The 16,932-nt window shown below is 44.8% G+C and overlaps 2 protein-coding genes across 14 annotated transcripts in view; one reads left to right on the top strand and one right to left on the bottom strand.

Annotated features, from left to right (window-relative positions):
- BTBD10 (BTB domain containing 10) overlaps positions 1 to 1,389 on the top strand; it is a 70,320-nt gene extending 68,931 nt beyond the window's left edge. For 2 of the 3 annotated variants that reach the window (XM_029209153.1, XM_029209156.1), the window contains one exon: positions 300 to 1,383. In XM_029209153.1, the coding sequence (XP_029064986.1) occupies positions 300 to 610 (311 nt within the window). In that variant the 3' untranslated portion in view covers positions 611 to 1,383. Of the gene's footprint in view, positions 1 to 299 lie in introns of all 3 variants that reach the window. The other variant, XM_029209155.1, reaches the window with a different exon arrangement.
- A 799-nt stretch (positions 1,390 to 2,188) lies between these two features.
- Positions 2,189 to 16,932, bottom strand: part of ARNTL (aryl hydrocarbon receptor nuclear translocator like) — a 104,581-nt gene continuing 89,837 nt past the window's right edge. For 6 of the 11 annotated variants that reach the window (XM_029207349.1, XM_029207348.1, XM_029207350.1 and 3 more), the window contains 8 exons: positions 16,291 to 16,537; positions 14,883 to 14,989; positions 13,336 to 13,486; positions 12,469 to 12,557; positions 10,809 to 10,932; positions 7,795 to 7,888; positions 3,637 to 3,739; positions 2,251 to 2,862 (listed from right to left, as the gene is read on the bottom strand). In XM_029207349.1, coding sequence (XP_029063182.1) covers positions 2,702 to 2,862; positions 3,637 to 3,739; positions 7,795 to 7,888; positions 10,809 to 10,932; positions 12,469 to 12,557; positions 13,336 to 13,486; positions 14,883 to 14,989; positions 16,291 to 16,537 — 1,076 coding nt within the window. In that variant the 3' untranslated portion in view covers positions 2,251 to 2,701. Of the gene's footprint in view, positions 2,863 to 3,636; positions 3,740 to 7,794; positions 7,889 to 8,215; positions 10,933 to 12,468; positions 12,558 to 13,335; positions 13,487 to 14,882; positions 14,990 to 16,290; positions 16,538 to 16,932 lie in introns of those variants that run through there. The other 5 variants (XM_029207354.1, XM_029207356.1, XM_029207353.1 and 2 more) reach the window with 4 other exon arrangements.

Genomic DNA, 16,932 nt, shown 5'->3' with positions numbered 1-16,932 from the left:
TACCATTGTATTAGGGACCCAGCCCCTCCATGCTTTCTGAATATTATTCTGGTAGTTGGTGGATGGTGGGAGGTTTTGTGAATTACATCAGTAGGATTTCAGTTTCTTGCTGTTGAACTAATGACCAAGGGGATAGAATATTGAATTCCCTTCTTTGTTTTAATTTGTTTGTTCAAGAACTACAGTAACCCTCTTTAGGTTAGGTTAAATTGGGTGAGGAATGTGGGGACCCATGTGGGTGTGCATACATGTGTGTGTGCGTGCGTATCCTCAGTTTTTAAAACCTCCCTCTCCTTCAGGTTATCCAACCTACAAAGAAAAAGTAAAGAAAAGGCCTGGGGGCCGCCCAGAAGTGATTTACAACTACGTCCAAAGGCCCTTTATTCGAATGTCTTGGGAGAAGGAAGAAGGAAAGAGTCGGCATGTAGACTTCCAGTGTGTGAAGAGTAAGTCTATCACCAACCTTGCAGCAGCTGCCGCAGACATTCCCCAGGACCAGCTGGTGGTCATGCACCCAACTCCTCAAGTGGATGAGCTGGATATTCTCCCTATCCATCCCCCTTCTAGCAACAATGACCTCGATCCTGACGCACAGAATCCGACGCTGTGATGGTGATGTTGCTTGAAACCATAGCATGCTACTCTTCGCAGCGACGCTGCACTCTCCTCATCCTGCACTGCAAGGCCGCTCTCTGCAGTGAGACGCACGGATGTTTAGGATATTGCAGTGTAGACTTTTTTAAAGACCAAAGGTAGCTGAATGGTTTTTTAAGTGAGTACAACTCTAGCTTCTTGAGGTTCCAGTTATATAAATGTATTTGTTTACCGGTAGGTTTGTGGAATTGGTTCTTTGGGGGACAGTCCTTTTTCACACATCTAGATCTTTTCAGAAGTGGCGGAAATTGGCAGCTGGGGTACTTTCAGTCTAGGTTGATATTCATCACACCCCAGATAAAATGTAGAATATTATATAGTTGCACTTTATATATGGTGGTTAAGTGGAACTGTTCAAGCCATTTTTATAGTTGTGATGCACAATATAATTTAAATAAGTGCTTCTATCAAAGTGTTCTTTCAGTGAAATGTGTATAGTTTGCTGCCCATGATGAACAAAAAATGAGTATCATTGGGCTTATTTGAATGATTAGGATGAGATTCCATGCCCATATCAGTTATCTCCAGTGCCGTCCCATGCAGGGAGTGTGACCTTCAGGTGGTTTATTATCCAGTCGGCCTTACCCTTAATCTGTTCACAGATATTTATTTACTAATGATTTTTTTTGAGTTATGGGATAGGAAGATGAAGTGTTTGCTCTTCATTTACTAAATGATTGTAAACTCGTTTTTCATCAAAATAAAATTCCATTGTTTTAATGTTTCTGATCTTTATAACCACCGTGACCAGATTTTCCATCTCATAATTAGCAGATATCCTGTCTTGTTGGTGTCAGTATAACTAGAAACCAGGTAGCTCAAGGAACTCCAGTTTGGTATATGTGTGAGTGATGAGGCACTTATATTCCCCACTAATTATATAAAATAAACTATAAATCCAAAACATTGTTAGAGCTGAAAAGGGAATATTTTCATTTTCTAGCCCAACCTGATATGAAGGATGAAATACCTTTACTAGGTCCTACAGTAACCTTAAGTTTCAGAGCCAAATTCTGACACCAGGTCAGTGTTTTCTCCATTATACTATGATGGTCTGCCTAGCAAATTTTTCATGAAACTGTTTTTGGTTTGTTTTGTTTTTTTAATATTCTGTGGCCCAATTCATGAAGAAATCAGAAGTATTTAGGTGCTTTGGGTCCAGGGTCACTTACTGTTTGAAGCCATACAGCTGTGAGTAGTAGAGGAGTTGTACATTAGAGAAGCCAGTCTGTTCTATCTAATCTTGATTTTGTAAAATTTCAGAGGATTTGCAGTTTGTGTTTAAGCAGTAACATCTTTCTTTGCTCTCACAGAAACTGAAATTACAGTATAGCAAAAATATAGTACAGCTAAACTAGTAACACAGGGAAATTATGTATGCCCTAGAATTGTTATGAAGGCCAGAAAAGCACTGTAAATGCTTTTGGTGTGGCTCATCCTTAAACAAACACCCACCATGGAAAATTGATGATCCAGCCCTGTGGCATTTTTTTTCCCTGTAGGATTTTTCTAATTATTTGAAATGTGAACAATATTTATAGAACAAGGGAAACATTTATTAAAAATATTTAACTAATACATTATACTTTAACCCATATTTATAGTAAAGGATTCTTACAAGGAAGAATAAACGGTTTTATGATACAATTAGTATAAGAAATATCCACATGGGGAACTTCTTTGTAGTGTAAAAACACCATACATCTGAAATGACCATCTGCATATAAAAGCTACCAATGATGCTTCTGTGCACAATGATTGATTAAAAAATTCGACACAAACAGAATCCAAAATATACAATTAATGCAAGCTATCCACAGCTAGCCCAATAATCATCAATGATGAGGAAACACTGGAGCAGGCTTAGTTCCACTTTGTCTGAAGTTACACATAGTAAGATTGACTTGTATCAATGGCTCTGAGATGGCTTTTATGAAGACAGTACATAAAAGCTGTTCTCTCCTTATCCGGTAAGCTTCACAGACTGCATAACTCCATCAGTAACGCACTTTGATACTGTAGCTGTCGCCAAAGCAACATGTAGTGTTTACAGCGGCCATGGCAAGTCGCTAAAGTCAACAGGACCACCGAGCCCAGCATCTGCTTCCAAGAGGCTCATTATGACAGCCATTGCTGCTTCATCGTTACTGGGACTGCTTGAGCCTTGATCATTGTCTATCATATCTATGCCTATGTGAGGGTTCTCACCTGTGCAAAGAGATGAAGACTGGTTAGTGATAATACCAAAGCATGTTTAACTTTAGTAAGCGGTTCCTAAGCACACTTTTAATAAGAACGTTATACCTAACAGTAGGGTGAGAAGGATGAGAGAGGCTGCTTTTTGGGCGGGGGGGGGGGGGGGTTGCCATATTTCTTTTTAACGTTGGTGTTTTTCAGAGGGAAGACCCAACTTTTTAAGAAGAAAGTACTTAAAATTCAATGAAGAGTATCAAGTATGAGTTGACCTCATTTTAATATTCTGATCCTCATTTTAATATTCTGATATAACCAGTTATAAGGAGATAATTATTACAGAAGGAACAAAATAGGAAGATAGAGATTAGGGGAAAAAAGATCTAGAAAGCTAAGTAGAGAAAAAGATGGGTGGGGTGGGAGAAGCAAACTCTTCATTGGCTTAATGACTTTTAATACCCTCTGAAATGCTTACTGATGACCCTTTTAGGCTTTATCTGAACCTGCATGTCTCTCCCTCCAAAGAGATTATGTTCCACACATTGGGAGAAAGCCCGTGTCCAGGGCGCTGTAGCCTCTTGAGTTCCAGGGACAGACCTGGACCCCAGCGAGAACCCAACCATTAAACTCAACTTTGAAGTAAAGATTTAAACAAAATTTAAACCTTTACTTTGTTTTTATCAAGTTTGCCTAGAACTGGTTTGTTTTTCCAGTTCAGTTCTTAAAACTGACTTTATGCCACATGTTTTTTTGCAAGCTCTTTGCATTGGAAATGAATAATCTACTTACCAAGAATAGAAGAGCTATCAGAATATGGATAACCTGGGTTCTCCTGAGCCTGCCCTGGTAGTAGGCCACTGGAAGGAATGTCTGGAGTCCCTCCATTTAAAATCTACAAACAAAAGTAAAGTTTTCACATCAGCAGCAGTTTCAATCAGTATTTTATGCAGTGTCACCAAGAAAAGAAGCATGTTGAAAAGAGGAAGGTGGGGAGAAAAAGCTTCAAATGGCTTCAGTTTCTTATCGGATGATTTCACAACAGAGACTCTTAGGAATGGTCACAGTAAGGAAAAAACCTCTCCCCCAAACTATTCTTCTCTTTACTGGATTCAGCCCACACAGGCAATTTAAAGGCTGAATAAAATCCCTAGAGCATTCACATGTTTAAGGCCAAGGACTAAACCTCAGGGAGCCCAGATGGGCAGGTCCCCTGTAAGGGAGGAAAACTTCTTACAGCAACAGATGTTGCTGAAGAAGAAAGGGCTGTTACACTGTGAAGAGACACAGCTCTGAGGAGTCGCAAATGAACAACAAAACACTAGAATAAATCATCACCATAGTTACACCACAGATGCCAACATTAGTAACCACTGGTTTAAGTTCTTAAGAGAGGCTACTGAGAAGTATTATTACCACTCCTCAGTAGCAGAACTCTGTCTCCCCCAACTCCCCACCCGCCATGACTGAGTCTCATAGAAAAGCACCTTTGAGAAGTATTTGGATGTAGGTGCGGAAAGTTTGGTAGAAGCTGGGATTTCAGGAGAGGCAGTGATTTCAGGCCTTGCCAGTAGATGGCATTACAACCTTATCTCCGCAATTCAACTTTTTGAAGAGACTCTCAAAAAGACTTTACACTCTAGAAATTATTGAGGACTCCAAAGAACTTTTGTTTATACAGGCTATATTTATCAATACTTACTATATGTGAAGTTAAAGCTAATACATTAAAAAATATAATAAAACTATTACACATTAACATGAATAGCATTTTAATGAAAAAGAACTATTTTCAAAAATAACGAAAAGTTAGAAGTGTCATTTTACATTTTTTGCAAATCGAATGTCTGGCTTAACAGAATTTAACTGGATTCGCATTTGCTTCTCCATTCAGTCTGTTTAGGTATGTTGTTTGAAATACATATCTGAAGGAACTCTGGCCTCTCATAGATAGGCAGTTAGAAAAGGGAGGTATATTTTAATAGCCTTTTCAAATAATCGTGGTATTCTTTGATATTACATCAAAACTCAGCAAGCGGAAGTTTCTTAAAGATTAGTTGCAATGTGGAGTTTGAAACCATATCAATGAAATTTTGATACTCTTATGTTGAAATCCATTGGTGTATCTTGGCAGTTAGGATGGATCTTTTTTACCTTTGCATGATTTTGAAATATCTTACATCAGTCATTTGGAAAATACTGGTTCACTGAGTTACGTGGATCTTCCAAATGTGGACACACTTCATTGTACAACATCAAAACATCACCACTGTTAATATTACCTACATCAGAAATATCTTAAGTTTTGGGAAGCAGTCAAGCTCAAAGTAGCAGACACAAGTTTTCCCCAAAATTCTAATTTTTGCCTGAAAGCTAAAATTTTATCACTGTCAGTTGTTTTCTTTGAAGTCGCAGGTTCATTCATTTTCAAGAAAATGTACACTAAATACCCAAGTCTGAAAAACCATAGTTTGCGACAGTAAAAATGGTTTCCTATGAAAAAGGTGATTGGGTTCGGTTTATAACAAACAGTCGCACAAGTGCTTTTCCTTGAGACAACCATCATACTTCGTGTGCAGCACAAGTGCTTTATGCACACTTCCCATTTTGTAACAGTTTTAAAAAGATTTACTCAAGGATTTTATAAAATTTTACTGCTTTATTAAGGACATTCTTAAATGAAGCTGGCTTTTAAATTTATTATTTTATTGTGAGTATACGGTGGTGAAATACACTGTCAGTACATTCTGGTGCCACAGGCTTGATTTTTGTAAAAGCACCAGCAGTCTTACCCAACATTGCTTTTTCACTATCAGTTCACATATCAACACAGTGAGAAAAAACTGTTTAGCATTATTATGAAAATACATTTGACCATGCAGACCCCTGAAAAGATGCCCTCTCCCTAACCCCACCAAAAGACCACAGATGACATTTAGGGAACTGCTGCTTTATCTCACCCTGCCTTGGTACTTCTAGATGTCCAGAGTCTCCTGGAACCTATGAGGCTCACTAAGCCGCCTCTTTTTATTATATTTAGCTTGACCCTAGTTAAAACAACTGGCAGGCTAAATGGCTCATTTTTGGACCTGCCAATTTTGAAAGTGACTGGGAAGGGTTGGAAGCCTGCGGCCACCTTTACTTTTGTGGCTTTGGTACACTATCTAATGCTGTCATTTTTAACTCCATCTTGTTTAGATGCCTTTCTTATAAGGTCCTGCTGCTGATGACTCAGAATACGTTCAGAATTTCTTCTCAGACCCACTTTTATAAGCCCAAAGAAAACATTTTCCAAAAATGCCTCAAAAATACTTGGGGCTTTGTGATGCAGAGTATACTTTCAGATCTCTGGCATTTGTTGGTGTGAAAAGAATCAGAAGAGACCTGAATTTAGTTTGGGGCAATACTTACTAAATTCTGGGCTAGGCATGTAACATTTGGTAGCCTGGATTTTGTCACCTATGAGGTTGTGAGGATAGATGAGAGATTGTATATGGAAGTTCCCCGAGTAATATTTAAGCACTGAAGTGGAGTGATGACCTTCCAAAATAGAGTAGTGGGATTCTTGGTACCAGGAAATCAAGTGCCTAAAAGTTGAACTGAGACACAAAGAAGAGGATACCGTGCTAGGGAGATGGTAGATCCAGTATGGAGGAAGGACCTAGTGGTGTAACAGAACAGAGCTAAGAGCTCAGCCTGCGAGCAGGGGGGAGGGGGGTGCCCAGCCCAGACTTCATCTGTCAGTGCTATCTTCTGAGTCACTACCGAAGACCAGGCACTTTCACATATATACTTTCATAACAGAACTTCATGTGCAAAGATGCTGGCTGCCCTAACCTATGTCAGCCGCATTATAAAGAAATCTAAGGCTTAAAAAATTGTATAGGGCCACATAGCCAGCACATGGCAAGGCTAGGCTTCAAACCCAGACCCATTAACTTACTGGCTTTCAAACCTTTTTGGGGGAAGCAAAACCTTTTTTCAAATAAACACTTTTACAGAAGAGTCATGTGTCAGAAGTAAAGCTTCCCTAGAAGAAGCAGGAGTCTTCCTACCTTGTCTTCCTCATCACCTGCCCCTCGCCCCAATCCTACCTGGCAGCACCACAGCTCCTGGTAACCTGAGTCTCTGAGGAGCCCAGTTTTGGAAACCCATGTCCTGCTTTTGATACAGTTTGTGCCCTATGTAAATTACTCATATTCTTTCTCTGTGTACATGTCTTGGGAGATAGGGGAAGGAAGACTATGTCTCAAGATGCTGGCCTTTGCAGCATCCTAACCTATGTTAACATCAGACACTATAGATTTATGATTTACGATTAACATTGGCCTAGGCTTGTAAATTCTCTCATCAGCACTAAAGATGAAAACAGATTATTGGTTTCTAAGACTATAGTATAGTCTTCTGGCCAGTTCTTCATGAGGGCTGGCGACTGATAAACTACTTGTACTCAATGCTGTCCCATCGTAGGAAACCCAGGCAGATACCTAAGTATTCTGCAACTGCAAAGGCATGACTTGCCTTCCGAAGGACTGCTGGTGGTATCACTGTTTCCAGGACCTGCACTAGACACTAACAATATTTTCTCCCTTGAAAACTCCCGGCAGAGAACTAGATAGTTTTAGGTACTCACTAACCCTTCCCTCACGGGAGCTCTTGAATTCCTCCCTCCATACAATGGACTGATAGCTCCCCAATCCTTAGAAAGATCTCTTTCTGCCTTCCCCCACTCACATGGGATAAATCCTCTAACAATGTCAGCAAGGCTCCCTAGCTCCACTGGTATGCTTTGTACCTCACCTAACACAGATGCATTTACTTCAAGGAGGAAAAAAGGGCCCTACCTGTTTCAGCAACCACAGTTATATACTCCCACTTCCAGTATTTCAGAACTTGGGCAAGAGCTCTCTGGATGAAGAAGGGCCTTAGTCTAAGAGTCATCAGCCCTACCTTCTTGCCTCCTGGAGAAGAGGCATCAGGGGGAGGTGTACTTGTGATGTTCAATGGGCTGGAGCCACAGCTGGAAGGCGATGACCCTCTTATCCTGTCAGAGAAAAGAGGAGTTAGTTACATTGCCTTTCCTTTTTTTCACTGGAGTGTGTGTGTTTTGTTGAGGGGTGGGGGTGAGAAGAAGGATGAAGATCTAGAATAGGGATTGGCAAGCTTTCTGTAAAGGGCTAGAGAGTGATTATTTTAGGCTCTGTAGGCCATATGGTCTCTCACAACTACTGAACTCTGCCACTGTAGCCTGAAAGCAGCCATAGATGATATGCAAGTGAGTGGATATAGCTGTGTTCCAATAAAACTTTATTTATAGGTGATAAGCTGGATATATCCCATAGGCACCTGATCTAGAACACAGATCCTGGAGGCAAGCTTCTCACTGACAAAGCCCTTGGATTAGGGTTTGGATTTCAGGTTTGTGAATTTCGAGTAGGTGGCCAGTTTCATTTGCTCACAGAATCCAGATCTCAGAGTTGGTGGCATTCTATCTTTGATACAGTGAACTAGAATCCACAGCAAATGACTTATTCTCTACCCTGCAAACACGGCTTAGCTAGCGACTACTCAGGAAATGGAGGGTGCTGCAGTGGTTTCAGCCCCACCTAGAAAGTGGCCTCACGTGAGCAGTCGCCATCGTCATCTTCTAAGGCAACAGGTGATGAAAAATGGGTCCAAGCCTTCCTCAGCTAGCTTATTTCTCAGCATAGTAGGTTTACAGAGGGAAAGACTTAGAGCTGTAAATCCACATAAACTCTTGTCAAGCTGAAGGACCTCAGCAAAGGAAGCCATGACCTGGCACCGCAGCTAGAGTTTAGGGAAACTTGAATGGCAGCTGCGTGACCACCAGGCTCTTAGCACCTACATGGATGACTGCAGCTTCTGGGTCTCCCAGGGACCCCTCCACTGCCCAGCAGTCTTAGCTCTTGGCCTGTCCTAATTCTGTAATTTGTGAGTAAACAAGCTCTCGCTCTCTGTCTCTCTCCTGGATCATAAGCTTCTGAAAGGCGGGATACAACTATATACCAGGTGTTCTTCACCCACACAGATGACTACTAATTGCTTACTGAAAAATTGTTGAATGTCTCCCATTTTTCCCTACCTACATCTACGGAACCACTGTTTCCCCAGCTTCCCTATCTTAGAATTGCCTTTTCGTAGTCACTTGTTTCATTTTCAATATCTAGTCCTTGAATTACTGATTTCTCTTTTGGACACTACCGTCACTGTAAGGTCGGCCTCATTCCTAGTTTGTTAAGCGCTTACCTTCACCTCTTCCTACTCCAGTCCAACTTCCACGATGCTTATTTTTTGTTTTTGTTTTTTTGGGGTTTTTTTTTGGCTGTGCCCCGCGGCATGTGGCATCTTAGTTCCCCAACCAGCGATCGAACCCACACCCCCTGCACTGGAAGCGCGGAGTCGTCACCATTGGACCGCCAAGGAAGTTCCCAGCTTCCACGATGCTTATAACACACCACTCTGGACACCTGCTCAGCATCCTACAGTGCACAGGGTCTTCCAATTTCCGTCCAGTCTCAACTGTTCAACATCATTTCTTAGAACTCTCAGCAATCTCCCATCACAGCTCTGTGGCTCCGTTCTACAGAGAGGCTGCCAAGGTAGATGGCCTGCTTTTTGTGTCCTGTCCACTCACATGCCCCTTCCAGCCTGTGCCCGTCTCTTCTAGAAGGAACACCCACATTCATCATAAAACCCAGCTAAGGCCAAGTTCAAACCGTCCTCCCTTGCTTGCTGCAGCCCATGCACTCTCCGTTGTTTCTTTTATCATAAAGAAAATAGGCTTCGCAAAGATTGTAAGACCTTTGCGTTCAAGGACTGTTTTATACTGTCCTTGGATGGTCTCGAGCAAAGCACAGGGTATGCCGGGACTGATCAGCACCAGATTATCAGTGCACACTGCACCCACACCTTCCTGAAGTAGCTTCAAACAGCCACATCCGTCATTCCTGAAGGGCTGGAACAGAGCTGTGCTGTTCTGTTATCCCACTGGGATAAGAGCCCCACTGTGGCCAATTAGAAAACAAGGCCGGCCTCCAATTCTCCTGAGAGAATCAGTCCAGTGGCAGCAGGGATCCTATGGTTATGTTCCATTAAGTTTGTATGCCTAAGGACCTGGTTACCACCCTCTCCATTGCCCAAATTCAAATGGACTTATAATTACTGCTTCCCTCTCAATGACTGTTCTTAAAGACTTAATTAACAATTTTTGAGCACTCGCTACCATGTCAGTTCTAGGAACTTTCCTGAGTTCTCTCACAATCCTAGGGCAATTTCAGGGAGACAGATATTGCCTCCCTTTTATGGCTTAAGTCAACAGAGTCCAATAAGTTAAATGAATCTCCTAAGCAGAGGCCTAGGACTCAACCCCGATAAACTGCTTCAGAGCTTCTTCTCTTTCATATGGAACAGGAGTTCCGCCCAAGGGAGCTTCTATTACTAGCTGATTTGCTTGGTCTCTATTACTAACCCTAGGCAACTTTTTGACTGGAAGAAGCTAATGTTTTGTTAAGGCCCAGATCAAGGCAGTTCACAGCTCTGCTCCTGCAGTCCTGTAATTTTAGTGTTCATCTACCCACTGGGAAGCTCCTTGGGTCATATACAAAGTAATAAGAAAGTTGAGCCTCCCAGAGTTCCATTTAGCTCTGGCCTGTTTGGGTTTAGCTTCCTTATTTAAAGGCAGGATTTCTCAGTCTCGACACTAACTGACATTTTGGACTGAAAAATTCTTCCTTAGGGGTCAGGGCTTGGGAGGGCTGTCCTGTGACTGTAGAATGTTTAGCAAGCAGCATCCCTGGTCTCTATCCACTGGATGTTTAGCAACAACCTCCCACTCAGTTGTGACAACCGAAAATGTCTCCAGACATCAACAAAACATCCCTTGGGGGGCAAAGTGCCCTGGGGTTGAGAACACTGGTTTAAGGGAACAACTAGGTGTTACTTGCCTGTGGATTTCCATGATTTCCTCAGCAATCATTCGACCTATTTTTCCTGCCCCAGCCCTGGTTCCCCCTGGAATCCCTGGAACAGTGGGGTGGGTCCTCTTTGGGCCACCTACAACAGAGGAATCTGAGAGTGGGAAAGGGGAAGAAAGCAGAGGGAGAAATGCTATTATGTGTTAAATTAAATCCACTTCATCCCATGATCCACTTGAAGTTCAAGCTTAGGGTTGTGCCCTGAGGGACATGAGAGCCACAGCTTGTCAGGAAAAGGCATTCCGGCAGGGAAAAGCTCAGGTTTCCTTCCAGGATCAGAGATGTTGATATTAAAGCTTCTAATTCCTCATGCACTCAACATATGCTGGCCAAAAGCCACTGGGCTGCACACCAGAGTCACAGAGATAAGTCGGCATCCCTGCCCTCAAGGAGCTCACAGTCTAATGGGGAGACACACAAGATAAACAGTGGCTGGAACAAACTGCGATAAGTTTTATAGGTCAGCAAGAAGCACCCAACTCATGCAGGGCCAGGTGCAACCTCCTGGAAGAAATGAACTCTGAGCTCAGTCTTGAGAGAGGAGCATAAAGTAGGTTGGCAGAGAGGTAAGGAGGGGAAAGCATTCCAGGCACAGCAACCAGTGTATGCAAGAGCACTGAGGCAGGACACAACTTGGGAGACTACGCCAAGAAACTCATTACAAATGAGGATGGAGGAGCGACAGATGAAACTGAGAGGCAGGTACCAGTCAGACCATGAAGGGCCTTGGATGCCACACTAACAGATTTGAACAGTATCCACAGGGGACAAGGAGCACCGAAGTGCCTGACACAGAAAAACACAAGTTCACCGTGTGGAGAATGAACCGCAGTGGAGGACACGGGCGCAGAGGAGGGCAGGGCGACTAGAGTTGGGCAGTTATCTGCAGGAAGCCAAGCAACAGATGGGGAGGGTGAGGTAGCAACAGTGGGGTTGGAGAGGTTTAAAAAGAAGGGACAGGAGTGTGTGTTTTGATATAATGGGAGAGGTAGGAGTCACGGTTTCTGGCTTAACCGACCAGACTATGGGTGAGGGTGTGTGCAGAGAACCGATTTGGATGTGCTGAGTTATAGGTGCCTGTGGGACTCCAGGTGGCTTCGCCCAAGAGGCCACTGGAAAGGCACATCTGGAGCTCAGGAATGAAACCGGATGTAGGATTCATCGATGCAGAGGCAGGGGCTGAAGCCATGCAAGAAGAGGCCTGAGGAAGCAGGAGTCAGGTGTGGAGACCAGCGGCCAAGGCCGAGCCAGGGGAGGGCCCCGCCGGGTACAGCACACCCCGGTGCTGACAGACACCCTCCTCCCACCACGGGATCCCGGCGGCCATCCCCGAGAGCACTTCACATCGCAGCCACTGGGAAGCCAGGGGGAGGAGAGCACAGGCAGCAGGAGCTGCCCTGTCAAGGCTTCCGGGATCCAGGCAGCCTCAGCAAAGGTACAAACAAGTTCCCGGCATTCCAGGCTCAACAGAGAAAGTAAGATGACAGCGTCCTCAGTGATCATCCCCGCGAGGCCTCCCTTGTTCCACAGAAGATGGTGGCCGGGGACCCCAAATACCGGGGGCTCGGGGATGGGGGCCACAAGCAGCTTCTCAGGGGCAAGCCCAGACATCCCGGTGGCACATAGTTACCTTCTCCAGAGGGCAGCGTGCTGTCCATGCTGCGGGGGGATGCTGTGGGCTGAGGGAAGCTTGGGTCCCCGCCTTCCAGGACGTTGGCTCTGTGAACATCCCAGCAACAAGGAAACGTGAGTCAGGCCTGCTCAGAACTGTGCACCTTTCACCTTGGCCAAGGTGTACGGTGTCCACTCTGGACCTGGACAGGCCACGAAATGAAGTGTCTGAGCGGCTCACAGGTCTCCTCACTGTCTGAGGACACGATGGACAGCACCCCGGCCTCTGGCCTCCCTGGTGCAGGTGGGGCGCAGTCCAGCGGAGGTGGCGACTGAAGCAGCCCACTGCCGGCCCCAGCCCCTCGATCGGCTCCGCCTACAGGTGGGGGGTTTGGACCTCATGGGGAAGGAGATGTGGGGAGCAGGCCAAAGAGGAGGGCCTTCCCTTCCCTGCTCACCCAGCAGGTGGCAGCCTTTGAGGGGGCATTCCAGGGGCTCAGGCCGCCAGCCTGGGGGCGCAGATCCTTGCCCCTCCTCAGCCAAAGCCAGTATGGGCTGGTGAGCCTCTCAAGGATTACCAAGCCTCCCCTCCATAGTGATACCAGTGGATGCCAGGCCTGCGGAACGCAAAGGCTTTACCGGGTAGCAAACGCTGCTGTCTCCAGCAGCAATTCCACCAGCCGGGGCCTCAGAGGTATGAGTACTGAAGCTCATCCCTCGTTAACCACCTTTTGGCTTCCGCCAGTCCCGAGGCTTCACAGGATATCAGCAAGACGGCAGTAAAGGATGCAATACTGGCTGTCACCTGTACCCCCTTTCCCAGGTAAGGGGCCCAAGGCATTTCCCTGTGAAGCAAGGGAGCTTCTGATATACGAAAAACACTTACAAAACAACGGTGTTGGTGGAGACAATGTATTCTACTTCCTTGGTCCAAGGGTTCATGAAACTGAACCACCGACTCCGCAGTGTGATGAAAGAACCATCTTTGATTTTAAACTTATAGCAATTAGTTGTAATCTTTTCTCTTGTCTGTAAAACTGAAAATACAAAGAGACTATGAACATCATTGTTTCCTCAGACAAATGCACTAAACTAACCAAATCCTAAGTGCGCTCAGGCTCCAAGGCCGTCCCTCTTTAATAAGCCACGGGAGGTGGCACTTCAGAGAACAGGCTGTTTCTGAAGGTCTGACTCTGAGCCTTCCAATTCGGTTGTGAACCTGCCACTGTTCTTCAGAGTGTATGAAATGAAGGCTCTGGGAATAACTGACTGCATTCTAGACATCTAACTGGAATCAGCTATGAAGTAAACACCACACAACGAGAAGGCACTGTCCAAAGGGCCCATGTTATTTCCCCATCACAAAGCCTGAAGGCAGTACAGCATTTTTAGGACATTTGGATTCAGAGAGGTCACTCACCTACGGAAACCTCATTCTTTCATGTAACAAACATGTAATGAGCATCTTTCATGTGCCAGGCACTGGAGGTAAAAGAGGAGACAGGATGTGACTCCTGCCCTCAGGAGAGGCAGAGGAGATCAGTCTTGAGGGATGAATACAAGTCTGCCAAGGGGAGAGAGGGAAGAACCCAGCACTGCCCGAGGAGTGGCAGGGCCTGGTAGGGCAGGGAATGGAGAGATGGTCAGTGTGGCTGGAGCACAGGCCTCTGCAGGCGGAGATGGGGGCAGGGATAAAGCTGGGGAGGTGGGTCAGGGCCAGAAGGTGGAGGGTCTTTTGAATGCCCGTCAAGGGTGATTGGGCTTGAGTCTAAAGGCAGGAGGTTTTAAGCATGGATGTGACATTACCAGGCTCGATCTATCAGAGCATAAATGGGATAGTGACGGAAGATGGACTGCGGACAGAAGCGAGTGGGGAGGCCTGTTAGGAGTCCATCACAATTATCAGGTGGGTACAAGGGCTGAACCAGGGTCTTGGCAGTGGAGGTGGCAGAAAGGGGCCTCTTTGGAAATGCATGTCTGAGGTGAATGAACAGTTCTGATGGAGGAAAAAGTAAAGGAGGGAGTCGATGTTGGTTTCCATCTCAGGAGGCTACATATCAGGCCATGCCATTAATCAAGAGGGAAATGTAGGAGGCGATGCAGGGTTTTGCGGAAAAGAATTAGATCCGTTTGGGCCACACGAAACCTTTATAGGGTCCAGATAAATCCTCTGAACAAGAGATGCCTTCTGGAAATTGCCCTGGCCCAAGTACAGAAATCTGCTAGGCAGTGGGGTAGGGGGTTATCCGTAAGGGGCTAGATGGGGCTGGGCGAAGCAGTAGCCTCCTCTCCTCACAGATGTCTTGGCCTGAAGACTCCTGGGCTGGTTGACTCTCACGTCACAGAGGCAGATTTCTCTGTGAGGTTACGTGGACTAGCCTAGAAGCAGGGGGGGCACTTTAAACTTAAGACCTGTTGTACAACCCAGCTTACCTTGCCTATGACATTCTGCGAGATGTCCTATGTCATCTTGGTGAAAATATTCATAACATGAGGTGCCTAGAAGTTCTTGTGGTAAATATGCCAAAATAGCTGTTGCCCTAAAAGGGAATTTTTTTAAAAAAAAAGAAAAAGCCATTCAGACGATTAACAGCATCTGTGCACCGGCTGAATCCCGCTACAGCCAGTGAAAACAAGGTCAAAGCCGGGTGGGTTCAGAGGGCTTACTACATGGGTTTTGCTTTTTTCTCATGAAAACTGACTTTAATCAGGGCTATAAAAACAGAGGGAAAGAAAGCAAAGAATCCTTTCAAAGGGGCTGTTAGCACAAGATATCAAATTTTAGGAGGTTTAAAAATAGTAACTGTATAAGATAAAAATGTGGTAGAACTCTAAACTCCAGGGCAAAGCTTCTCCAATTTACCGGCTGCTTTTTACCAGGACGACCAAACACCAGAAGCTCCAGCAGCGGGGCCCACAAGGACCTTGAGAGGTGGCTGCCTCCTTTTCCAGTATTTAGTGACTACATCTAATAGCCAGAAAAATTACTACCCTGTGAATACTCTCAAGGAGGCAGCAGGGGACAGTGGAAATTTGGGGACATCTGGGTTCTTAGCCCAGGTCTACTGCCGATGGGTTGTGAATTCTGGAGAAGGCCAGGCTTCAGGCTGAGCCTCAGTTCAACCACCATAAAAAATGAGACTGGACTAGATCAGTGTTGTCCAGAAGAACTTTCTGAGAAGACAGAAATGTTCTACCTATGTGGGAATAGAATCTAAAAAAGAGTTGACATGTGTGTATGTATAACTGACTCACTTTGCTGTACACCTGAAACTAACACAACATTGTAAGTCAACTATACTCCATAAAAATTAATTAAAAAAAAAGAAATGTTCTGCATGGATACCATTAGACACATGTGTCTGCTAAGTACTTGAAATGTAGCTAGTGAGCCTGAGGAATTGAATTTCTAATTTAATTTAAATTGATTAAATTAAAATTAAATTGCCATATGGGGTTACTATAGCAGATGACTGACTGTATTGACAGCTCAGGACTAGACAATCTTTTCCGAGTCCCACATGCCAGAATTTCAATCACAGTAATTAATGGTCCTGGAACCTTCCATGGATTCAGATAGCATACTATGCCTACTATTTCTCTTTCAGCCATGGACATCAAACCACCCCACTTCATTGTCTCTACATGCCAAAGAATGACATGGAGAAAAATCTCTGTATTTATGACGATAACCCACTGGGTCTCATTTTTCATCACATACACCCATCATTTCCTTCTCTCTATCCCTAAGAAAGACAGCCAATGGCCCAGTCTTCTCTGCTTTACTCAGGGTTGAAAACCCTCTACCATCATTGTTCAAGCGTAACGTGCAGACTCTTACCTCTGGTCTACGAAAACAAACTTCCCATCTATTGCATGCCGAGAGACATATTCCATAGATTTCACCCTGATTTCCCCGTTCGCCGGTTGTGGAACCATGTGAGAGTGCAGGCGTCCGATGGCGACAAGGCAGCTGAGATTGCACCCCTCGTTGTCTGGTTCGCTGTCTTCGTCCAGCCCCATCTTTGTGGGCGGCCAACTTTTCAGATAGCCTGTGCTGTGGATCGTGCAGAAGCTTTTTCGATCTGCTAGAAAGCAAAGTCCACGGTCAATGTCAGTGTGGCTTTGGGGCCTGGGGGCACAGGCAGCCTAGTCGGGGGATGTAGGCAGGGAATCAAAATATAAAAACCAAAGCCTTACTGTCCAGAAGTTAGCATCTAGTGAGAGAGAAGACAGAAAAAACAGGTATCATCCAGTGTCATATACGCCTTGTAGAGCTGGTTACAGCAAAAGGGCATCACATGCACCAAGGAAGCAGTAGCTAAATCTCCCTGGGGAGAAGAAGGCCGCCCCGAAGAACTATGAAGGAGGTGGATCAAGAAGGATGAGCACTGGGTAAGGGACCAGAATCTGTAAAGGTCTGAGAACATACAAAGGCACAGAGAGGTATCCTGTACAGGAAACAGCAAAGAACTCCGTGTGG

This window comes from Monodon monoceros, unplaced genomic scaffold (assembly GCF_005190385.1).
Source record: "Monodon monoceros isolate NGI ecotype Baffin Bay Population unplaced genomic scaffold, NGI_Narwhal_1 Super_Scaffold_7, whole genome shotgun sequence".
In the NCBI taxonomy this organism is placed as follows: Eukaryota; Metazoa; Chordata; class Mammalia; order Artiodactyla; family Monodontidae; genus Monodon; species Monodon monoceros.
The sequence above is the reverse complement of the archived record's forward strand: the minus strand, read 5'-3'. Positions and strand labels throughout refer to the sequence as shown.